The following is a 25,515-nucleotide window of genomic DNA, read 5'->3' on the forward strand; positions in this document are numbered from 1 at the left end:
ATTCATGCACCTAGGCCTGGCCAGCGATCCCTAGGCCTGGCCAGTGATCGAAGTGTGAGCATATGGCATAGAAGGGCAGGTTCCGGCTGACCTCTGGGCCCTGGGCAGTATCTGGGACCCTGGGCCCCCACGCACCCCCCTCCGTCTGAGTCACAGCACCCAAGTCCCCACATGGAGATATGGTGAGCGCAACCAGACGCCATGGGCCGGGGCACAGCGTGGGCCTCTGGGCCACCCAGCGGCGCCACACGGAATCCAGGAGGGCAGCATGCTCTCTCCCGGCCGACTCCTGCCTTGTTACGTGCTGTCCCCCAGTGGTCAGCATACGTCATAGCGAGCAGTCGAATTCCCGGTTGACCGCCCACCTGAGGGGACAATTTGCATATTAGGCTTTTATTGTATAGGATTTCTACCTACCCTTTAAATTCTTCTCGCCTAAAGGTGAATTTATGAGCTCCCTGCCATTGTTACCTACTCTTTTTTCTTCCAACACACTTTGTCTAGTGAGTCCATCTAGAAACCCAGTGAGATGAACATTCACTCAGATGCACGATATTTTCCTAATTGCCATCAAATACCTCTTGGTTTTGCTTCTTATTTTTTAGTCCCACCACTAAGATCTAGTTTACACTCTACATACTTTTTTGCTCTTTCTCTTTGCCTCTCATTTCTCCTTTTAAGTTTTATCAGCACTTTTCAGGTTAAGTTTCCTACAAAAGTAGTTTTTGTTTTTATCTTTTAGTCATGTGTTCTTTTATTAGTCTACTTATTTATTCATTATATTGTATATTCAACGAATATTAAGTGCCAATCAGTGCCTCTTAAGAATGTAAATGTGGCCCTGGTCGGTGGCTGGGTTGGTTGGAGCATTGTCCCATTTGTGGGTTCAATTTCCCGTCCGGGGGTATATCCAAGTTGTGGGTTCCATCCCTGGTTGGGGCACATACCTAGGTTGTGGGTTTGATTCCTGGTCTGATCAACGTTTCTCTCTCACATTGATGTTTCTCTCTCTCTCTCTCTCTCTCTCTCTCTCTCTGCCCTGAATCCTCTCTCTCTAAAAATCAATAAAAACATATCCTTGGGTGATAATTAAAAAAATAACATAAATGTGAACACAACAGACCTGGATTCTCCCTCACAAAATGGATAGTGTAGCAGGAAAGACAGACACCAGCAAATACATAGAAAATAAGTGAATTACACTGTGACAAGTGCTCCAAAGGTTCTCTCCCCTCCCTGAGCTCCTCTGGTGAGGGCTCTCACTAGTGTGCAGTGAGGGAGTGAGGGCCCGGAGGCTGTAAATGGCCAGAGCATTTCCACCAGTGAAGCTGAGGCTGCTGAGAGTATTTTAGGTGGTGGGAGGGCCACAGCCAAGGAAGGATGCAGCCGGTATCTGGTAAATGTTGAGTAACGTGGCTGTGTGAGTAGGATGTGTGTGAGAGAGAGAAGTGGAAGTGAGGGAATACGAATGGACGGCAGTGGGCGCTGTCTCCTGTGCTACTCAGTTATTCTCATAGGGCAGGTGGTGTTGCCTTGTTTTTCAGAGGAAAAATCCGAGGCTCAGAAAGGTTCATTCTCTGGACGTGGAGCTGGACCCAAGTGCATTCACAGCTCTGACCCAACCTTGGGCTATGACTGTTCATGCCCACCCAGGCTCCTGTGTGTTAGTGAGGAGCGCACGGGTCTTCCCAGGACACCAGCCTCACCAGCCCTGCTGAGGCTCCTACTCCCTCTGCAAATGCTGCCTTTATGACACTGGACCTGCAATCCTTGAGGACAAGGAACTGGCATCCTTGCATTTTCTCAGGGTTCCTAGCGCCTCGTCCTGCTGTGGGGAGACACTGTATAAATAGTTGTGAATATCTTTGCTAACATCTTTCCATCATGCCTCCTACTGAAGTTTACATTAGAACCACTCGACCGCAGGTGCCTTCACTGAAAACAATCCCAGGTACAGGACTGTGCTGCTGGGTGTTGAACAGTTTCCTCAGTGCCCTCTGTTCCCTTTTTAAGGTTCACATGTGCACCAGACAAACAAGAAATGTATCAGCAGTGCTCTGTGACCACAACAAAAGTTGGAAATTAACAAGCAGCTCAGGTCATTCAGATGTGCAGCCAGGTGTGGGACTTCATCCTGTGGTTAGGTCTGTCTATGGAAATTTTGGGGAGATTTGGATACTCAGGATGTATTAAATAACAGTGGCTTCTAGAAGAGACCTGTTCCTAGCCTTCCCCTCCCCTTTATACTAGTAAGGAGGCAAATTTGAACACCTGAAACAATAATTACTTGGGGGTGGGGTAGCAAGATGGAGTGTCAGGGTGAACAAATGTAGATTTCTGATAGAATGTAATAAAAAAAGGAACTAGTGCAAGGAGAAGTGGTGCCTTGAATTCAAGTGTGTGAGCGAGAAAGACAGAATGACAAAGACTGGGAGGAAAGTGACAGAAGGAGAGAGATCAGGCTCTTATTTCAAGAGTGTAGAAGCAAAATGCTGCTTTGTGCAGCATGCCCAGGTGTCGTGCTGCAAACGAAATGCTGTACTTCTCCACGTCTCCAGGATTTTTGCAGCCACTGCTAATTAGGACCAGAATATTGTGTGTGTTTCCTGGGCGGTGTTCTTTTCTCAGGCAAGCTCCTTAGGATTAGATGCTGTTAGGAAGGGAAAGCACCTGGCAGGGGCAACATGTAGAAATGATAAGAAAAGAAGATGGACTGAAGGATAGAGCTGGGGATTATCCCAAGAAGATGAAAGAGTATAAGATCTGAGAGAGAAATTTAGTAGAAAAGTTCAAAACCAGGTGTAAGAGAGAACACATCCCGGACTGTATGACTTTGGCTGAGGAATGTGGTTAGCAGTATGTGCATGTTGTTTGCTGTGACTGAATGATCTCCCTCCCCAGGAGGGAGAAACATCTCTTGAATTCACTGTTTGTGGGCAGGGAGGGCTGGGGCGCTCCAGGAGGGAAGTTAGTGTCAGACAGAACATGTTTGCACTTCCAGCTATTTACCTCCCAATGAGACCTGCATGCTATATTGGAAACAAATATACATGCATCTTACACAGTCGTGTTGGAAGTAAATGAAACACTTTTATAAAAGTAGTTGTGTCCTGGGAAGATTTTTTTTATAAATATAAAATATTTAATGATGCTGTATAGAGAAAACCAAACTTACTAAAAAATAACATTTTCCTTAAGGAAAAATACAACTAGATCATATGTAAATATGATGTGAAATTAACACCAGGCTAAATTTTAAACAGTGAAAAGTTTTCAATGGTCAAAACTTACTCTGTAGGGGTCGCCCACATCAACTGCTTCTATTAAGACTTCAGGTTAGTTGACACTTTTAATAACTTTAGCAAGTTCCAAACTGGAAAAACCAGGTGTTGCCAGTGGAGGTTGAGGTGAACTGAAAGGTGGGCGGGTGCCACCACGGCCAGCCAGCATAGAGATGCTGTGGTTAGTGCACTTCCTGGACCCGCAGTGCAGCCCTGCGCCTGCAGACAAGGGCTTCACAGTGCACTTTTCTGTTTTTCAGGATGAGTCTTCAAGCCATGAATGTAACCAGCGCACAGTTCTTCTGTATGGTGTGGGCAAAGCACGAGATGAAGCGAGGCATCAGCTGAAGAAGATTACCAGAGATATTTTGAAAATCCTAAATAAGAAGAGCACCACAGAGATGGGGGGTAAAGAGCCCGAATGCACTTGCTCCCATTGTGCTGGCTTATGTCCTCCCCCTTAGCGCCGTCTTTATCAAGTTTGTAGATGGCAGTGTCCCCAGTGTTTCCTCTCCTGAATGACTGTCACATTGAAATATGAATAAGCACATTGAAATTTTAAGGCCTTGGTTCCATTTATAGTAATCCGTGTATTAAAATAGCACGTTTTATGAGTAGATGTAGGTAGTTTTTATTTTCTACTTTTTTTTACTTCCCGAATTTTCTACAGTAGTCAAAAATGAAGTATTGAAGAATGAGTTGGAAACCCCTTACTTTGGAAGTGATTCCCCTATTCTTTACCAGCCTTTTTCAAGCTTGTAGTTTGCTCTGGGTACTTATATTGCATGATAACTGAAAGTCATGACAGTGTAGTTGCTGATCTTTTCTTACATTATTCAGAGGAATAATCGCAATAGGTAATGGTGGCTACCGATATCACCAAATATTTACAAGTGAAAAAGAAAATTAGGCCTTTGCTCTATAATGCCTTCTTTACTTGGAATACTCTTTCCCCTGGCCTTTTACATAGTTTTAACAGTGAAGCTACACCTTTACATTATGTCACTACATTGCATAATTGAAATTTTGTAATTATCCACTTTACATTTCCCTAATTACTCTTTTCAAGGTTTGTTTATTTTATTAAGTAGTCATGATTTAAAATATGATATAGTATATACTCCACTACCACCAGTGGTATTTCTTTTCTACTACTTAAATAATACAAGGGGGGAGGTTTCAATTTTCCCTATGCAAACAGCACACTTCCTGCACTTGGTATAAGCCACCTCTAGAAACCCTACTTTGATGTTCAGTATGAAATAAATACTCTTTTATGAACCCCTCCACAGGGGATCCTTTAGACTTTAAGCAGATGAATTTCTAGAGCTTGTCCATGCTAGATCTTTCCTACAGGAAAGTGCAGATATAACTAATGCAAATAGCTCTCTTTCCTCTCCATCAATAGAGGGGCACAGGCAGAAACAAGGTACAAGGCTCTCTTTTCACTCTGAATGTCATGTTGCCACTGTATTAGTCACTGGCTAGTCCTCAGAGCACACACAATGGAAAATCGACCTTCATGTGATTTGCATCATGTTCCCTAACTTCCTTCTATTGCTGGTTAAGGACCTTGCACTTCACCAGCTTGCCAGGGGATAGCCAAGAGTCCTGGAAGGGAAATGAAACCCTGTTGTTGTTGGTTTGTCCTTATTGAGCTTGCAAAGAACACAATTGCTAAGAAAAACTGTTGATCTGTCCCTTTGCTTTTTTCTCTTTTTTTAAGAAAGAGGAAATGGGTTGCATTTAGAAGGTTGGATTTAGAAGCCGTGTTAAATAGGGAGCAGAGACTACTGAAACTCCTCTTTGTGTACTTGAGAATGGGGTGGACACTATCTCAGTTCAAAGGTTCAGTAATACATTTTTTTTTAAATTTTAAATTAATTTTAGAGTCTTTCCAGATCCTATGGAATTTTTGGTTTTTGGAAAACTGAGAGGGTAGGAAGAGGAAGGAAGCAATGTGGTATCTTTTTCTGTTGAGTCTACTTCCTTCCTTCATAGTTTTTTATGCCAGACTATAGTCTCTGCTATCTTTGTATCAGTTTCTTAAATAGGCAAGTCTTGCTTATGAACTCACAGAGACAACTGTTGTTCATGCTGCTTTTTGAGATACCACTGTGAAGAGGCATCTTCAAAGTGGATTTTTGTCTTTCCCTCATTTTAAAATTCCTCACCCAGAAATGTTTAATTAGATCTATCTTTTGATAGTCCACATTTAAGTCACTACTTAAAACCTAGTGTGCTCACCAGAAGCTAGCTAACTATTCTTAGATTAAGGAAATTTGCGCGCTTTTGTCAGTGAAGATGAGCATTGATAAGGCAGGAAAAGGGAGCTTGTGTAAGCATGTATTTGATTTCTGGCTACACTAAAAACATGATTTTTAGGAACTCCATTAGGAGTGTTATCACATCAACCAGGCTTTATCTAGGGGCATTTATAATCTAAAACTTTTATGACATTTCCAGTTGAAGGTGGTCAAACCTATTTTACATTTATATGACTAGTCCAGTGGTTCTCAACCTTCTGGCCCTTTAAATACAGTTCCTCATGTTGTGACCCCCAACCATAAAATTATTTTCGTTTCTACTTCATAACTGTAATTTTGCTACTGTTATGAATCGTAATGTAAATATCTGATATGCAGGATGGTCTTAGGGGTCGCGACCCACAGGTTGAGAACCGCTGGACTAGTCCGTCATCTTTGTGTTTCAATGGTGCATCTTTTGAAAATATTAATGAGGTTTATCAAACTAGAAGGCCAAAACTTGCAGGGTTTAAAGATTTTGAAAAAAAGACAACCAAAATTAAGCAACTAAAGAATAATAATATCTATTACTATGAATTATGACTGTTATCATGTGAATATTAAAATAAAGTATTACATTGAAAACCACCACTAATATTTTTATATTTTTAAAAATGAATATGAATTGCCAATAACCAATTGTATATTTTTATGTGAGATTTTAAGAAGTTAGCTATAGCTTATTAGCATAAACAAACAAAAGAGATGCATCTGTGAGTTCTCATGATGGATCTACTTCCTCATCTGTGTTATTTTAGTTTGTGTTTTTGCTTTGGTCCCAGGAAGGACTAAATAATTATCTTAACTTCAGTTTTAAAGCACATTGTACCCAACATGGTTGATGTGTGCTTTCAGCCTTGGATCAGTGGGGTTAGTTAATGAAAAATTCCAAACTTGGATATTTTAAACATGCTCATGACACGTGATCAGCTAAATGGAAAACTAAATAGGTTTAATGAACTTACTAGTTTTCGTTCTTTGGTGTTATTGGTAAAAGTGGCACCGAATTGTACCTTATGTTGCTCGTCACCTTTTAATTCTGATTTACTCTGGTTTCAGGGCTTGTTTGTTTGTTTGTTTTAGGAAATGAACAGAAAAAAAGCCAGAGTTTTTATTTGGTGGGCAGAGGGAAGACTTTGGTGAGGGCTTAAATTGTAATTGCTTATTGTTGAAAGGGAAGTATCCTGTCTTCTAATGTTATTTTTTAACATCATTACATTTGTCATTAACAAAATCTTACGCTGTTTAGTGAAGTCGTTGTTAGTTTAATAGAGGGGTGTAATAACCTTTGTCTCTGAATTAAACTTTTCCAAATAAAATGTGAGGGATTAGGCAAAAAAAAAAAAAAAAGCACAAAAACCCTCTTAAACATAACAGTATGGTGATTGCGGGGGGGAGTCGGGGGACAGGTAGAAGAGGGCCGGGCAGAAATGTGAGTGATCGTGCTCTTGTCACCGTAGCCTTTGACTAGTTAGAATCCTTGTGTTGTAAATGACCTTAGGCATCATATAATCCAACCTTTTCTTGTTGTTTTTAGATTTATCTTTGTATACACATACATTACAAAATATTTAAAAACTAAATCTAATTATTTTTGGATGTTATCCTTTAAACTTTTAAGAAAGAACAAAGAGTCCCTCTGGGATAGCATATTTTAAAACATTTTTATTGTAATTTTTTCAAAGTTCTTTATGCTAAAATAAGTGTTGCATTTTCCCATTAATGTGGAGGAATTTTATTTTTTTCTACCCCTAAAATAGTTAGGAATCATGTGTGTAAATTTTCTTTTTTACGTATTAAGCTGTTTGGGAAAATATCACAGTAAGTCTCCTAAGAAGATGCCAGTGAAGCTTCCTATTAAATCAGAATGAGCCTGGGTGATTTCCCCACTTCCTTGTTAAGGTCTTCTATTTCAAAAGTCAGTTAGTTAGAAATGTTCCTGGAGGTGCTGGTCATAGTAACCAAAATCTAGAAACAACTCACTGTAAAGTATAAATAAATAGTGGTGTAGTCAAACACTGGAATATGGTACAAAGTGGGAAGTATTAATTTTAGGACAAATTAATATTGCAATAACAATATGGATTAATCCAGAAACACAATGTTGAGTGAAAGATGCCAGATATTAGATGTATATATTGTATGGTTGTATTTATATAAAGTTCCGAGGTGGGCAGTATTAGTCTAAGCTGTTAGGAGTTGGGATCTCTGTCCCGGTGGGAGAGAGAAGTAGCTGGAGGGGAACCCATCAAGTGTGTAGTGTTCTGATATGTGATTTTGTGATTTGAGTTTCATTACAAGTGTATTTAATTTGTAGAGATTCATAGAGTTTGTGCACTTTTTTTGTCTGTATGTTATATTTCAATAAAAACAGTATCATTGAAAAATCAAGAGTTTCTGTTGAATGAAAAATAATGTGTTACTATATGTTTATTAGTTGGAGATGAAGGACCAAGAGCCAGGAAGAACAGACAGGAGGCATTTCCAACGCTGGAGACTGTGTTCACAAAACTTCAGCTCCTTTCGTATTTTGATCAGCATCAAGTAACATCTCAGGTAGCCATTTAAAGCTGTTTATTATACATTTGGGATATTCATATTTCCTTAAAAGTCTCCTATGTAGTATATGTTTCTGGCCTTAGTTGGTTTTATAAATATGCTTTTAAAACATATTTGGAAGCATCTCCAACTATTGAGTAGCTCAGTTTTAAGGGTCAGGTTGTCTTCCTCAGAAGAATTAATTTTTATTTTGAAAATATTTTACCTTATGGTAATAATCAACATTATGTAAAATATCTCTAATGTAATGCTCATGTTTTTACACCATGGTCCTACATTGCTATTAATAAGGGAGAAATCTGTTCATGATAAATAAAGTACAGTTGAGAAGAAACCAACTCTGTTTTATTTTATAAATCCATTGATATTCAAATAGGAATTATCTGGAAATTAATTAATACTTCAAGTCATCATGGGTCTAGATCTTATGATGACTTGGCTTATTTCTTCAGTTATAGTTGCAGTAAGGAAGTCAATTTGTACATGGTTTGGGTTTCTGTAGAAATAGGTTTTAACTGTCTTATAAGTAGAATCGCATATAAATTCAAATTTCTTAATAAATAAAAATCATTTGGATATTGGCCTTATCATTATTTTCACCTTTTTGGCACAGATCTCTAACAATGTGCTGGAGCAGATCACAAGCTTTGCGTCCGGGACTTCCTATCACCTCCCTTTAGCTCACCATATTCAGCTCATCTTCGACCTCATGGAGCCAGCACTGAACATCAATGGGCTAATTGACTTCTCAATACAGGTGTCAAAGAGACCCTGCTTCTCTCATTTTAGGAAAGAAAATGTACCAGGCATTGTCCAATTAAAAATGAGCCACCCAGTGCATTTTTTAATAATTGAGACATTCTGAATCAACTGTATTCAAATAGCTTTTTAATTGCAGCTTTGTTCATAGTTTTCAGTTAAATAATTATAATACTGTGCTAAAATATATACTAGTAATAGTCATTAAAAAATGGGAATGTTTTGAGGGTATTTTTTTGTCTTTTTATTACTTTGAGAAAGATGAAAGGTTGTTTGCGGTTTATAATAGAGTATATTTTAGGTTAAGAGCAAAACAATAGAACCTTATAATTTGATTTGCCCTGCTATATTTCATATATATATATATATATATATATATATATATATATATATACACACTTGAGTATATTTCTTATGTTGTTAGTAAATAGAAATGAAAGTTGGTTTCTATTGCTTATTCTCTTAATAATCTCTGTTTGTTTTATTAAAAAGAAGGGGAAAAGGAGAAAAAAGTGAGAGGTGGAATGTTCTCTGAAATTATTCAGTCTAGAGCTTTAGCTTTGGGCTGCCATAAAGTGTTGGTAACTACTTTAGTATTGGATACTTTCTAACTGCATGTACCTTGGTGTCTACATAAAAGAAAAACTCCATAATTTGGTAAAGGATAAAAAATGAAAATCATTGTAATTCACTGGGTGTGTTTTTCTGAGACAGATTATGTATATGTATATGGCCCTGGGGCAGGATAAGGGTCGAGATAAAAGTATTACTAGAATGACTCAATACATGCATGGTTTTTAAAAATAAATGCTTTCCTATGTGCTTTGGCAGCTACATTTTCATCTGATCTTTTCTCTCATTGTAGTTACTAAATGAACTGAGTGTTGTGGAAGCCGAACTGCTCCTGAAATCCTCCAGCCTCGCAGGCAGCTACACCACGGGCCTCTGTGTCTGCATCGTGGCTGTTCTCAGGCGCTACCACAGCTGTCTGATCCTGAACCCGGAGCAAACAGCCCAGGTGTTTGAAGGGTTGGTATATTAAGTATCATTACTGTTTCACATCGTATAATGTATAATTGTGATGAAATATTATAGTATTATAATATTATCTAATCTAATAAAAGACAAACATGCAAATTGACCGTACCTTCCCTACGCCTTAAACCACACCCACCAGCCAATCAGAGCGACTATATGCAAATTAACCCAACCAAGATGGTGGCCGGCAGCCACGGAGCTGGAGTGAGCAGGAGGCTTGGTTGCTCCAGTGATGGATGAAGCCAAGCTTCCTGCCTGCCGCGGCCAGCTCTGAGCTCCACTCAAGGCAACAAAGTTTCAATTATAGAAGATAAATAAATCCCAGAATAAAAAAAAAAAAAGAAAAAAAGAAGAGGCTGGGAGCTTCCATCGCCGGGGGGCTTGGCCAGCCTGAAAACGGCCATCAGCCCCTCACCCAGACTGGCCAGGCAACCCAGTGGGGACCCCCCCACCCTAAAGGGGGTGTGGCCAGCCTGAAAATAGCCATCAGCCCCTCACGCAGGCTGGCCAAACTTCCATGGGGTGAGGGTCTCCACTGAGGGGGACTTGACCAGCCTGCAAACAGCCATCAGCCCCTCACCCAGGCTGGCCAGGCACCCCATTGGGGACCCCCACCCTGAAGGGGGTGTGACCAGCCTGCAAACAGCCATCAGCCCCTCACCCAGGCTGACCAGGCACCCCAGCGAGACCCCCACCCTGATCCGGGACACCCTTCAGGGCAAACCAGCCGGCCCCCACCCATGCACCAGGCCGCTATCCTATATAATAACAGGGTAATATGCAAACTGACCCTAACAGCAGAACGACTGGGAATGACTGGTCACTATGACACACACTGACCACCAGGGGGCAGACGCTCAATGCAGGAGCTGCCCCCTGGTGGTCAGTGCTCTCCCACAGGGGGAGCTCTGCTCAGCCACAAGCCAGGCTGACGGCTGCCAGTACAGTGGTGGTGGTGGGAGCCTCTCCTGCCTCCTCAGCAGCGCTAAGGATGTCTAACTGCAGGTTAGGCCTGCACCCCCCTTGCAAGTGGCCATCCCCCAAGGGCTCCCGCGCTGCCAGAGGGATGTCTGATTGCCAGCTTAGGCCCGATCCCCTGGGGATCGGGCCTAAGCCAGCAGGTGGTCATCCCCCGAGGAGTCCCAGACTGCGACAGGGCACAGGCCGTGCTGAGAGACCCCCCCCCCCATCGAGTGCACAAATTTTTGTGCACCGGGCCTCTAGTAGTATAATATTACTAGAGGCCCGGTGCACAACATTTGTGCACTGGGGGGGATGTTGTACATGGGGGGGGGCGGGATTCCTCAGCCCCGCCTGTGCCCTTTCGCAGTCCGGAAGCCCTCAGGGGCTGTCCGACTGACAACTTAGGCCTGCTCCCCATGGAGAGCAGGACTAAGCCGTCAGTCGGACATCCTTAGCGCTGCAGTGGAGGCGGGAGAAGCTCCCGCCACTGCCACTGTGCTAGCCAGCTATCAGCCCAGCTTCTGGTGCACTCCCACAAGGAGAGTGCACTGACCACCAGGGGGCAACTCCTGCATTGAGTGTCTTGCCCCCTGGTGGTCAGTGTGTGTCATAGCAACCAGTCATTTGCTGTTCGGTCGATTTGCATATCAGCCTTTCATTATATAGGATAGTATAGTATAGTAGAGAAAAATAGTATTGATATTTATTTCAATAAAGAGATATAACATAGTTAAAGAATACTTTTGTAAGAAAACATGTACCAAAGAAAAGTTATAAGAATGAAAAAGTATTTTCTTTTTTTAAAATGTGTGATTCCTTTCTCCCCTTTCTCTTTTCCTTTCTCTTTACCATCCTGCCTTACTTCCCTCCCCTGGTTTCTACAAATACAAGCCTGTCATTTATAGCACTCTGTCATCTGCCCTACCCAGTATCGTGGGTAATTATGAATGGCACACATGTGACAACTTTTTTGTTCATGTAATTTCAGTTTATATTTGGAGAATCCAACACTGAATAAGCTTTGCATGCATTGTCATTTTAGAGATTTACTTCTTTAACTTCATTGTTTTAAATAAACTAAACCTATCTTTTGATAAGATAATCGAAACAGTGACTTTCTTGATTCTTAGTCTTTTTTGGTTTGTGTGAATTGTAGTATGAGGTTTTCTCTACTACTACTAGTGGGTTAATAATTACCTAATACCATCCCCATTAGAGACTGAGGTTACAGGGACCTGGGTAGAATAATTAGCTCTCAAAAAACCCTATACTGTGCTCCTTTTTGTCCACCGAAGACTCACTCCTTTCCCAGGCTTTTATATAAAAAAAGAAAACCTGTTTTTCTTTTTCTTCCATTTTCCTCCTGGGTTCAAAAGAAACATGGGGGTCTTTGGTTCTATAGTACTCTTTTTTTGTGATCTAATACATGTAATCAATTTATACTCTATTCAAGAGTAACATCCATTTAACAGCAGCTCTCTCAGGGAAAAGGAAGTGCTATCACATTAATTATGCATGAAGATTATTAAGTGAAATCTGAAATATCCAAGATAGTTTCACATGTGAAAAAATTAACATGTTAGAATTCAGGAAATATAGGACTGTTTAATATGGCCCTCAACTACCCTGTGAAGTTGAATAATTAATACCACTTTACAAGTGAAGAGACTGGAACTCAGGCTTGTTAAAGGAAGTGGTTGGCGAAGGGATATACCCAGCATCACATCACTAAATCTCCCAGGCTGCTGAAAGTCTTTCGAACTAGGAGCTCACTCATGCTGTCTAATCTACACCATGCTTTTTAAACTGCATGAAACCCATTAGTTGGTCATTAAATGAATATAATAGATTTTTGACAAGCATATTTTTTATTTTTGTTTATTTTGAAATTCATTTCAGTATTTATTTTGACATTTTAAATTTATTTTATAAAATGTTCATAAAATTATATTTAATATTAACTTTATTATATTTTTACTTTATCGTACATAGTAAGGGTATTTTACCCAAAATTATTATTTTTTTTTCTGTACTTATATGAATGGATATACTGGATCTCAGTGTAAAATGTTTTTCTTTCCAATGGCAAGTGAAAAAAAAATGAGGAAAACATTGATTACAAACATTGACTGTTATACTCCCAATAAATGTTTATTTACAAAATAATTCTTTGCTTTTTGGGTTATATTTGGAATTTTTTGTTTATATAGTTAACTGTTGATTGAATCTGTTTTCCATAATTATGTGACTCTTTTGCTATAATTGACAGCTTATATCTGCTGCCCACTGGCCCCGTTTGCTGATGCCATTTCATAGAGTTTGGAATGCTATATTGCCATTTCCTCTTGTACTTTCCTGAGTTCCACATCTGGTATTTGTGATTCCTTCTTGGCCTAAGTATCCTAGGCTCCCTCTGGCTTCACCCTGTTCTCTAAATAGTGGAGTGAACTGTGGCTTGGGAATATGGAGACCTAAGCTCTCTTGGATCTGCTGTGAACTCGCTCTTAGCCTATGAGCAGGTTACTTTACTTTTCTGAGCCTTAGAGCCCTCTTTGTAAAATGAGGAAGATGAGTCAGTTCATTTGTAAAGCCCATTTGAGCTTTAATAACCTGAACCATCACGCTATCATAGGCTGAACCCTTTAACAGAATGCAAGTGGTGGTGGCATCAGATTCACGAAGAGGGGGCTGGACCACTTTTTTATCTCTGTGTTATATGAACTTTTGTGTTGTATGAACTGGGGTGAAAGAGGCCATAGTTAGGATTTGGGGAAATGGCACAGATTGCAGCAGCAGTGGTACTTTGAACTGAAAGACTTCAGGGAATGTTTCTAAGGGGAAGGGGATTTGGTTCTTATATGAGATAAACTAATGTAAATTTGTTTCTAGTTTGGAGAAACAAGGGAAATGTGACCTCTAACTGTGAATTCACCAGGTTCGTGTGAGCACCAGCTCATGGTTTAAAAATGGATTTCCCAGATTTACTGATTAAGAATTGTTCCTTAACAAAGAAGTAGATTTGGGGATCTTTGAAAATTCACTGAATTAGTGAATTTTTTTGCTGAGGAGAGATTCTCTACTTTAACATTCCTTTATGTTCTAGTCACAGCAACTTAATTGATAGATTCATTCATTTATACTTTCTGTATGGAGGAATTTCTATTTTTCTTGTTGTTAATGCCATTTTTGAAGTTTTCTAAAAAAAATCTAGTATTTTAATATTATAATAAGCTGATATTTTTCTTAATTATTTACTACTGTTATAATGATTAGTGTCAACAATCTAATACTTTTTTATACAAGTAATAAATGGACATATTCTCTAAAAAATTTAAACAGTAGCTTATGTATTAGCAACATGTATATCTCACTCCTCACATGCTGTCTCCTCAGGCTGTGTAGTGTGGTAAAGCATGTTGTGAATCCCTCAGAGTGCTCTTCTCCTGAGAGATGCATCTTAGCCTACCTCTATGATCTCTACGTGTCATGTAGCCACCTCAGAAGTAAATTTGGAGACCTCTTCAGGTGGGTAGAAGAAAATCAAAAGAATAAGGGTAGGGTTATATCTCTATTTATTAGTGACTAGACCAATATTGTCATCCTTTTTAATAGTGAAAGTTAGTCATAATTATATCTGCCAGAATTCATATTGAGTTACCTTTCATTGTATCTATAACCTTATTACAAATGCGTGTTTAACTGTGATTGCGATTTTGAGATAAACTTGTGATACAATATTTTATATTTTGCACTTGCTGTTACCTCACTGGGAACATTGTTTCCCACTTTTGTGTGCACTCACTTTCTCACTTTGTTTCTCTGCTTCCATTATCATCCTGTTTGAAACAGCATCCCTGACTCCCTTTCATTCTCTGCATCTTAGCACTTGCTACCACCACAGGTACACAGATGTTGGAAAATACATACTTATTTAATGTTATTTCGAGGAAACTCGGATTATTAATTATAGGAGACAGTCATAACTGGCAAAATAAATTTAGAATCTAGAAGGAGGTAAGGAAAGCACGATCAGTTACGGTTTTCTCTGCTCCATATTTTGCACCCATTTGTTTGTAAATCCTATGAGCTAGCTCTACCTTCCAGGTATAGTACCGAGAATCTGACTCCTCTTCATTGCTCTGTCACGACCACCATGGTCATCTCCTGGTTAGACCATTGTGTAGCTCTTCTCACTGGTTTCCCCTCTTGCCTCCTTGACTCTCTTGAGCATATTATCAACACATCTACTAAAATCATCCTTTTAAAACAAGAACAATAAAGTTTTCCAATGGCTTCTCATCTATTCAGAATAAAAACCTCTGAAGTCATTACCTAGCCTTTAGGACCTACTGGATCTGATTTTCTCTTCTGCCTTTTCCCCCTTGTTCCATTCTGACTATGTGCACCTCCTTCCTGGTCTTCAGACACTCTGAGCAACCATTGTAGGGCATTTGCACTTGCTATTACCTCTCTTGTGTTTTCCCTAGTTGCATGCTCACGTCCACAGTTCATTCACAGCTTTCCTCCCAACCACCCCTTTTATTTATTTATTTATTTGTTTGTTTTAAAATATATTTTTATTGATTTCAGAGAGTAAGGGAGAGGGAGAGAGAAATATCAATGATGAGAGAGAATCATTGATTGGCTGCCTCCTGCACGCCCCCAACTGGGGATCAAGCCTGCAATCAGGGCATGTGCCCTTGACCGGAATCGAACCTGGGACCCTTCAGTCCGCAGGCCAACGTTCTATCCACTGAGCCAAACCAAGTAGGGCCCAACCACTGCATTTTAAATAGCATACCCCTCTGCCTACACTGTCATTCTTTGACCTTAGCACTAACCCTGGCACATTGCATATTTATTTATCATCTCTCTCCTTCCTAGAATGTAAGCTTACCAACAGTAGAAAGTTTTTCTGTTTTATTCGCTGCTATGCCCCAGTACCTGGAAGAGTGTCTGGCACATAGGAAGCACTAAAAAAATGTCTGTTAAATAAAAGATATATACAAAAATATCATGAAACTTTTCATGGTATCAATAGGGAAAAATGTGAAAGTATGTCTCCATGAATGGTTAGGTTTCAAAATAATCCCTTACAGGGATGCTGTTTGAGTGAATCTGATGAAACATCTTTTCACAGAAATTATGTAAGAGCAGTAATAACCTGTGTCCTGCTGCTTTTTCACACAGAGCTTTCAGTTGGCAGTTTTTAGAGAGCTTTCTCATACGTGATTCACTTGAGGCAACAGCCCTGTTCTTAATAGTGAACTTCCAAGAAAGCTCCAGGAGCCCTAACGCTCCTGCCGGGCAGTGTAAATGAGTTCATTCCAGTCTTGTAACCTGGGTGCGTGGAGATCAGGAGACCAGCTTGCACTGAGGGCTGCTCGGGATCAGCACAGGGGTGCCCCACAGCTGTGACACTGGCTGAGGTTCCCTTGATTAAGAAGTGGCAGAGAAACAGTTGTCCCAGGAAACCTGGAAGTCAGACATTATTTGCAGTTTGGGATTAAGAAATATGGCCCAACAAAAGCTAGATATGCAGAGAGATTTCTGTTAATATACTAATAAACCAGTTTTAATAATTGGATCTGAAGCACCATCTATAAAGTTGTGGAAGAGAAATATTTGGGGGACATATTCACACCTACCACTGATTGAGCTGCTGCTTGTGCCAAGCACGGCACTGGGCTATTTCCATCAAGATCCTTACTCCACTCAACAACCCCAGGAAGTTTAAATGATGTTCCTATCACCAAATGATTGTTCCTCATCCTAATTAATAAATGATGAAACTTAGACTTGAACATAAGTAATTTTGGCCTCCAGGTGTGTGTTGCTTTCATCACTCTATCGGAGTCTATCGGGTTTTTTGATACAGGCAATTTCAGAAGGGAAATACCTAGGTTATTTCCTTAAATCCATATATGCCTGCACAGAGAGTGGTAAGAATCTGAGAGTGACCGAGGTAGCAGCTGACTTTTTAATAAAACATAGACGCTCACCTGGAAAGAGTCTAATAAATGAAATAGGAAGCCTAGAAATGGAGGGCGAGGAGACTTTCCCATGAGCCATAGAGTTCAGAAAAAGTGAGCATTCCTGGCTGGAGGTCGGCAGAATTCTTTTGTTTCTAAAGGCAGGAATGAATAGCATGTTAGAATTAAGTGGGAGGCTGAATAAAATAGACAATGCTTCACTACTTGCAGAAGACTGTTTCCTCCAACACTCAGTGAATTGGGAGGTGGAGGAAACCAAGGATGTGGTGTTAGGGAGGGAATCAGCAACGAGCTGATTTTATTTCATCTTTAGTGGGAAAATGAAATGAATTAGGAACTATTGCTAAGTGAGAATGAAAGAAAAGTTAAGTAGAAAGTTGGCAAGAGTTTTTAAGTCAGAAACTGGAGATTTTAAAAGCCCTGAAGACTGTATAGCATCCATCATTTTGAGCAGGTCATAACTCTAGATGGTAAATGTGCATCCTTCAGTGACCACTGAGGAGTTTTTACATAATTTACCTGGAAAGAAAGATAGTGTAGATCACAATTACTGCCATTTAGTGGGTAGGTTTAGTCCTCTCTAATGGACCAGTGCTTCCCAAGCACTTTTGGCACCTGGATTTACCTGGAACAGCATTTTAAACATACAGATTCAGTAAACCTACAGAGGTCCAGGAGTCTTTATGGTTAACAGACCACCCAGAGGTGATTCTGAAGGAGGAGGTTTTGGTAAACCACAAATTGAACAATCTCTGTTTTCTTAAAGCAGTTGGCAGTGGCAACAGTTTAGGGTAAAGAGTGTTATTTGTATGCCTTTTCATTTTTAAAGCAATCATTTCTGGGTACTATTTATGTAGGTGTATAACACTAGGGGTAAAAAGCCATATGTTGCCTTCATCACAAATAAATTTGCTGCCAAAAAGTTAATCTAAAAGAAAAAGATTCTCTGCTGCATAAGAGAGCTCCTGAATAGAGGTGGATGCTGCTTGTGAACTCATGTCCACAGCAATAGGAAGGAATAGCTGAGTATACATGGGATCTGAGCTTTGAAATCAGATTGTCCCTCAGCTCCATCTGCAGAGCCAGATTGGATCAGATACTTTCTAATTCCCTTTGTACTTCTAACATTCTATGTCATATTCAGATATAACTCACTGAAACATACTCTGTTTTCATGATAAGCCAGCCTCTTAAAAATCTCTTAATCATGCTACAAGACAGAACATGATAAACTTTTAGGAATAATAGTTTATTCACTCTTATTTAATTTGTGTATCATCCATTTCCCCCAACTGGAATGCAAGCTCCTGGAGGGCAGGGAATGAGCCTCTCTTTCACAGCTCTGACCACTTGACCTCTGCTGGATACCCTGTACCTAGAGGAATAGTTTTGCAGGATATGTAATTACTACTAAGCCCTGAATTATTCCTGATGTTTAGTCTAACCTATTTTTATTCTTAAGTAATAACACTTTGCAACTACTGTTTAGAGATAGTTGTTGAAAGCCTTAGTAAATTCTTTTATTTTTGAAACATAAAATGTAGAAAAAATTAGAAAATAATTAAGATTAGTAACCAAGTTCTTATTCTTGTTTTGTTCTTCACAACCCATTCAGCAACTATTTATTGACCAACGAATACATTCCAGGCACTGTGTTCAGTGCTGATTATTAAGAAATTGGAATCAAGAACTCAATGTGACTCTTTTATAAGAATACATTACAATTGCTACCATTTAATCTGTCCTTAAATTAACTAACTTTCTAGTTATTCTAGTGTTTTTTTTTCTTAACTCTTCTTCTTGTAACCTCAGTAGTGCCTGTTCAAAAGTTAAGCAGACCATATATAATAATGTGATACCTGCTAATTCTAACTTGCGATGGGATCCGGACTTCATGATGGATTTTATTGAGAATCCTTCAGCTTGTAGCATCAACTACTCTATGCTAGGCAAGATCCTCAGTGACAATGCGGCCAATCGCTACAGCTTCGTCTGCAATACACTCATGAATGTATGTATGGGCCATCAGGACGCTGGAAGGTGAGCTGAGTTACCCTGAAATTTGTGACTAACCACAGTTGTTGCTTTGGTGCTACTTTGAAATTAACTTCCTTAGTAATTGCCTAGGCTGACAGTTGAATGTTGTTTTCTCTCTTTTTTTTGTATATTATTTTATCTGCTCTGTACTATGATTTCCTTAACCCAAGAGACAAAAACATATACAAGAAAAAATACAAATAAAAATTGTCTATATTTTAAAAATACTGTATTTAGGCCTACCTAAATTACATAGTTTCTAAAAAAAAAAATTTATGTTCTTAAAAGGTCATTGTATAGGTTAAGTTTTTTCACAGAGTAATTGACATCTGTAATGGTTATTGTTTGTTGTTTACCAGCATTAAAAACAGAAAACATTTAAAGCCATTCACTTTTATCTTCTCCGGATTCTACTAGGTTATTTGTCAAGTGGGTATTTATTATATCCTTGACTATAAGAAATGAATGACTTGTTTATGGTAGTGAAATATGTGTTCTTAAGTATGTCACATGCAGTATTTCTTTTTTGTTACTTTATACTGTGTCTGTTCTTTTTCTTCTTTCTAGGATTAATGACATAGCCAATTTCTCCTCCGAGCTGACAGCATGCTGCACTGTTCTTAGTTCAGAGTGGCTGGGAGTTCTGAAGGCTCTCTGCTGTTCTTCCAATCACGTGTGGGGGTTCAATGATGTACTTTGCACAGTAGATGTAAGTGTTCTTTTTCACTTAAAAACTCAACTGCAATTAAATATTTAGTTAGTGAGCAATATTTTTTAATTGACTCAACCCTTAACTGAAATATAAAATTTTTTTCCTTTTCTCACTTTAAGCAGTATACCAGAGTGTGGTTGGTGCTGTGTTGCATGAGAATGTCCAGGCTCAGATTCATTGGGGCATCCAGTCTTTCTTAGTGATTGTGTCTGGAAGTGATGAAAATATACCCATTTATATCACAGATTTCCTAGAATATCATATGCATGATATGTGAATTTCTTAAAAATCCATCTTAATTCTTTACCTATTTTTGCCTATCACTTCTTGGTGTGATCTTTTGTATGTTAATATATCGTACATATAGAACAATTTTATACATTTAAAAAAAATACCTCCCAGTTGAAGTTGAACTTCCTAGTTCTGATATCTCAAGTCTGGGTTGGACAGTCCTACTCCATTCTGTGTCTCGCTAAGATTTTAGGCATGTCAAACTCCTACCTGTGGCCTGCTTTTCTAGACAGGAAAGACACATATTTTTATCTTTAACATTGTTCCTTAACCTCTTAGTTGTTTTTGTTATACTTTACCTCTAGTTAGTTCACTCATCTATAAAATTGGAATTAACAGTAGTATGAACCTCATGGTGTTGTGCAGTTAAATGAGGTGACTTTTTGTAGATTGCTACCCACACTCCCTGGCATATACTACAACTTAATATTAAGGTTGCTATTATAGCTTTTTAAATTGTTATTATTATTTTCTGCCAAAGTCTTGTGAAATCTGTAAAGGTAGAGGTTATATTATGAATGAAATAACTTTTCTTCCTCTTTTCTCTCCTTTTAAAATTTAGGAGTCAATTGTAAATTTTCAGAGTTATTTTTAAAACTAATTTACTTATATTAAAGACTCATTACTTTGTTATCCCTGAATAGAACCCCAAACCATTACTGAGGCTTGTGTTTTAACTAGGGCAACCTCCAGGTTTTTCCTTGCTTATTAATGGCTACCCTTAAATGACAGATCCTACTGAATTTTGCAGAAAAGTTGTATTTTTGCTACATCTTTTAGGGATTTCTTGATTTTTTTTTTCTGATTTTTTTTTTTCAATTATTTGTACTCAAGATGAAGCCCAGTGTCTTCTTACAGCACTGGGATGTGGGTAAACCTCATTTGTTGTCTTATAAAGTAGAAATAGGCCTAGAGGAGAATACTCATGCTACGTTTCATTCACTCATTTGAGGATCTGAAACCTCATTGGTGTTGCCTACATTCTCTTAGATATTAATCTTAGCTGTTACTGAAGAGGGTGTTAGGTATTAAAACGTGTCAATGTTTTTCTTGAAGGTGAGTGACCTTTCATTCCATGATTCACTAGCTACTTTCATTGCTATTCTGATAGCACGACAGTGTTTCTCCTTGGAGGACGTCGTGCAGCACGTGGCACTGCCCTCTCTCCTCGCGGCAGGTGAGGTGGCATCCGGGACAGCGTGGGCATGTGATGCTGGTCTTGGTGGGATGGTGTCTAACTAGTGAAACCCAGTGAGGGTAGTATTCAAGGGCACGTGCATTGGGCCGTGGTGTGGCCTGCAGGTAAAGATGGTAGAATTGTATATCTTGTTCTACCCAGAGCACTGTGACTCCCTGGATGTTGGTACCTGGTTTTGAGGAAGCACGTACATTCGAGTTTCTCAGGAAAATGTAGCTGGTGTCTTACTTTTTACCATAAGTAGCATGTTTTCACATTATTCCAGAAAGTTTAGCTTAATAGCAAGCCTGGAGACATGTTCTTGAACATGTGAGGAAACTTGCTTTGGAAATCCTTCTTCCCCAGCTTGTGGAGACGCGGATGCCGAGCCCGGGGCCAGGATGACCTGCCGCCTCCTGCTCCATCTCTTCCGAGCCCCCCAGGCCTGCTTATTACCTCAAGCAGCCGGTGAGCTGATAGCCCCAAACCTCTGATTATGTTTTCATTTGCAGCTCCAGGTTCTCAAATGACCAAGTAGGCTGTTCATTCTGTAATTTCCTTCCTGACTTTGGGGGGCCTGCTTGAGGGTGATGAAGGGGTGCAATGATGCCACTGAGAGGGCTGTCAACACCTTTCATTTATGTAATATCAGGATGTGTTGAGAAACTCAAATCCAGAGTTAATAAACAATAAAAATACTTTTGCTCTTAGGCCAGCCATGCTGGTGGGCAGAGTGATCCTCTAACATACTATGCATGTTAGTTGTGAACCACAGCATAGCAGCTTAGGACAGTGATTCATTTATGTTTTTACTAAAGGGAAAACATCTAGGGATGCTGGTAAAATCTGTTCCTAAAGATAATTTCCATGTTAGGGTGTGTGTGTGTGTGTGTGTGTGTGTGGAGAGAGAGAGAGAGAGAGAGAGAGAGAGAGAGAGAGAGAGAGAGAAGAGAGAGACCATCAGCATAAATGGATGAAAATCCTAATGTTTTTGACACATCTCTCTAAGGAGCAAAGACATTATTATTTTAATAGTAAAAAAAGAAACAGTTAAGTACAGGGTGCTGGCAATGTTTCTTAGTGAATTCATGAAGCATCAATTAAAGCTAGCTAATGGCAATTAAGCGCCCACAGTCTAACAGTGAAAAGCCCTATGACTGTAAATGGTTACAAAACACTGTTAATAATGGTGATGAGACGATGAAAGGCTTGTTCTTTGTTCTCATAGGCAAAACTTTCCCTGGAATAAGATCATCTTGTGATAGACACCTTTTAGCTGCTGCTCACAACAGCATCGAAGTGGGAGCAGTGTTTGCTGTTTTAAAAGCAATTATGATGCTTGGTAAGACTATCTTGGCACTAAGCTTGGTTAATCACCAGAAGTTTAATTCGATTTAATAGTAATAGAAATGTTTTGTTGTTGTTGTTGTTGTTGCTGCTGTTGTTGTTGGCTTTCCCCAAGTCCAAGTCCAGTTGTACTCCCAGAAGTCTGTCCCTTACCTACAACACTGGTGGAATTTAAATATATTTTTTGGTGGGGTTTTAACTGCATGCTATCTCATTCTGATGTAATACAGATCCTCAGACCTCCTAGCTTGTGTTGCCTTCATTTGTTGGCATAAGTCACACTTTGTGATGGACACAGAAAACTTGATGACCTAGTCAAAGGTTTAAATCCCACGTTATATTCTAGGAGTAAATCACCAGAAAACCTGGGTTTCAATCATAGTGTTTCTGCTTCCACTGTAACCCTGAACAAGTTTATAACCCTGTACCATAGTTTTTTCATCAATCAGGTGATAATTGCATTGAGATTGATATTACTGATAAATCAGTATTACATAGCATAATCCTATCTAATAAAAGACAAAAAGGGTAATTAACCGTACCTCCGCTACGCTTCCCATTGGCCAATCAGGGCGATATGCAAATTAACTGCCTAGAAAGATGGCGGTTCACCGCCAACAAAGATGGCGGTTAATTGGATACACGCAGTGATGGGAGGCGAAAGGGGAAAGATGGAAGAACGGTGATCAGAAACCCAGGCGGCAGGCAAGAGCTGGGGGGGCAGGCAAAGGCCGCCTTTGCCCGCCCCCCAGCCAGTGATCGCCATCGGAAAGCCGGGCAGCAGGCCAGGCGGCACCCCCTGACCGGGGTGCCGGCTGGCCTGCGGTCCATGATCCCCATGGCGATCGGAGGGAGAGAGAGCCGGGGCACAGGCCAGGTGGTAACCCCGGATCCCTGGGGGCGGGGTTGCCGGCTGGCCTGCGGCCCCATGATCCCCATTGAGATCGGAGGGAGAGAGAGCCAGGGCGCAGGCCAGGCGGCACCCGGGGACCCCAGCATCTGACATGCAAAGGTCGGGGATGAAATGACTTTTCCCAACCACATCTGCAAATATCCTGGGGAAGGCATCACTGAAGAGTTCACAACTCTCTTACTTGGCAAGGAAGAAAAAAGTTGGCAACGGAAACAATCCCTTACATCAAAGTTAAGGTCCCTCTGGGTAAAAGAGAATATTTCCAACGTAAAGGAGGGAGCAGGCAAAAATAATAGGTTCTCATGACTTCCACTGAAGATTGACCATATGACAGAGTCAAAACGAACATACAAATTAAAACAGACAGTGGACATTCAAATGACCTGAATCAACTGTCACTGTTTGTCCTAATAGCAGCAATGCTTATGTGATAATATAGTTTAACAAACATACAAAACAAGTCACATGATAAGAGAGGTTCGGCTTCTAAAGTAAATTGAATATGTTCTTTTAAAATTCTAATGTCCTTCCCTCTGACTATAATTCTTAAATTTCCAATCAGAAAATTACCCCAGGTAATCCAGTAACATGTAGAACTCCAGTAACCTAACTTATTTAAAAAAACAAACATCCAAACCATTTTTAAAATATTTAAATTGATATTTTAGGGTTAAAATTATAGAAGATATTTAGATCCAAATATATTTTCTGAATAGAAAATATTTCAGTTTTTGATTAAAAAAAAAACATAAAAAAATATATAAGTGATACATTTTCCCAAGGAACTCTGAATTAGTACCTTTCCCTCTAACTTTCTTCAAATTAAGAGAATCTATGGAGTTCCCTATACTGCACAAGTTTTAATGAAAGAAAATAAGACTTTCTAAGAGCATCAAATACATGTTTTCTTATTTACAAACATATACACTCTTCTCTCTCTCTCTCTCTCTCTCTCTCTCTCTCTCTCTCTCTCTCTTTAAAATATATTCTTACTGATTCAGAGAGGAAGGGAGAGGGAGAGAGATAGAAACATCAATGATGAGAGAGAATCATTGATCGGCTGCCTCCTACACACCCCGTACTGGGGATCAGGCCAAAACCTGGGCATGTGGCCTGACCTGGAATCAAACTGTGACTTCCTGGTTCATAGGTCGATGCTAAACCACTGAGTCACACCCGCTGGGCTCAATTCTTATTTATAAATTCATTCCAAGGACATACAGCTTGAAAAGCTTTGGAAGCAGTTTCAAAAAAAACTAGCCTTTAAGTAACAAGAAAACAGTTATAGAAGAAAGTTTAAATTAAAAGAAAAAAATTGTTTTAATTTATTCAATTGTGGGAACATCCTCCATGAAAATGTGTACCTTGATTGTGGATGGCTGGGTGGCCTTATCACACCTTAGGAATTCAAATGCTTTTACAATGACAAGAAAGAGAGTTTCATCTCATTTCTCTCCCAGGGTAGATGTCTGTCAAAAGAAGGTGGACATCAATAAAAGGAGGGGCGTGCACAATCAATCCAGAAAGTCAGCAATCTATGAATAATCCAGAATCCAGTATTTATCTCCTCTGCCACACACCCTCCCTCCCAGCCAGTGAGCAAGATAATTACTCTCAAATCAAGCTAAGTGCCCCCCAGTCACAGTGGCCCAATGCTGACATCCAAAGCATACAAATAATTCTCACTCTGGCATAAAAGTGACAACTTTCTTGGAAGAAAAGCAGATACTGTAAATTTCTCAAAGTCTTCCTGAAACATTTTTTAAAGTAATTTTTACTTCTTTAGAAAAAATGCATACATGGCAAACCATCTATAATAAAAGGCCCATTGTATTAAATTTTACCTGGTCCTACTCATATCTGCAATCATAATCATATTTACAGACAAATATATCTATACTAATAAAAGAGTAATATGCTAATTAGACTGGGAGACCTTCCAGGAGACCTTCCAGATGTTCTTCTGGACAAAGCCATGGTGGCGGGGCCGAGGTAGAGGCGGTTATAGGCCACGAGGGGAGGGCAGTTGTGGGTGATCAGGCTGGTTGGGGGTGGGGGCCGTTTGTGGGTAAGCACACCAGCAGTCGGCCAGTTGGGAACCAAGCAGGCCATCAGTGGGGGTCAGTTGGAGTGATCAGA

At 39.8% G+C, this 25,515-nt stretch overlaps 2 protein-coding genes across 4 annotated transcripts in view; one reads left to right on the forward strand and one right to left on the reverse strand.

Moving 5' to 3' along the window:
* LOC102429519 (mediator of RNA polymerase II transcription subunit 12-like protein) overlaps positions 1 to 25,515 on the forward strand; it is a 107,003-nt gene that overhangs the window by 17,099 nt on the left and 64,389 nt on the right. Inside the window, exons 3-12 of the mRNA XM_023760179.1 lie at positions 3,542 to 3,689; positions 8,025 to 8,143; positions 8,760 to 8,903; positions 9,771 to 9,934; positions 14,300 to 14,431; positions 18,712 to 18,939; positions 19,504 to 19,645; positions 20,996 to 21,116; positions 21,483 to 21,584; positions 22,345 to 22,458. Coding sequence (XP_023615947.1) covers positions 3,542 to 3,689; positions 8,025 to 8,143; positions 8,760 to 8,903; positions 9,771 to 9,934; positions 14,300 to 14,431; positions 18,712 to 18,939; positions 19,504 to 19,645; positions 20,996 to 21,116; positions 21,483 to 21,584; positions 22,345 to 22,458 — 1,414 coding nt within the window. The remainder of the gene's footprint in view (positions 1 to 3,541; positions 3,690 to 8,024; positions 8,144 to 8,759; positions 8,904 to 9,770; positions 9,935 to 14,299; positions 14,432 to 18,711; positions 18,940 to 19,503; positions 19,646 to 20,995; positions 21,117 to 21,482; positions 21,585 to 22,344; positions 22,459 to 25,515) is intronic.
* Positions 1 to 25,515, reverse strand: part of P2RY12 (purinergic receptor P2Y12) — a 52,653-nt gene that overhangs the window by 9,593 nt on the left and 17,545 nt on the right. For 2 of the 3 annotated variants that reach the window (XM_006096312.3, XM_023760199.1), the window contains exon 1: positions 3,292 to 3,469. The exons of the other annotated variant lie outside the window; for it this stretch is intronic. The gene's annotated coding sequence lies outside the window, so the exon portion shown is untranslated. Of the gene's footprint in view, positions 1 to 3,291; positions 3,470 to 25,515 lie in introns of those variants that run through there. 3 annotated transcript variants of the gene reach the window in all.

Source organism: Myotis lucifugus, unplaced genomic scaffold (genome assembly GCF_000147115.1).
Source record: "Myotis lucifugus unplaced genomic scaffold, Myoluc2.0 scaffold_175, whole genome shotgun sequence".
Lineage (NCBI taxonomy): Eukaryota > Metazoa > Chordata > Mammalia > Chiroptera > Vespertilionidae > Myotis > Myotis lucifugus.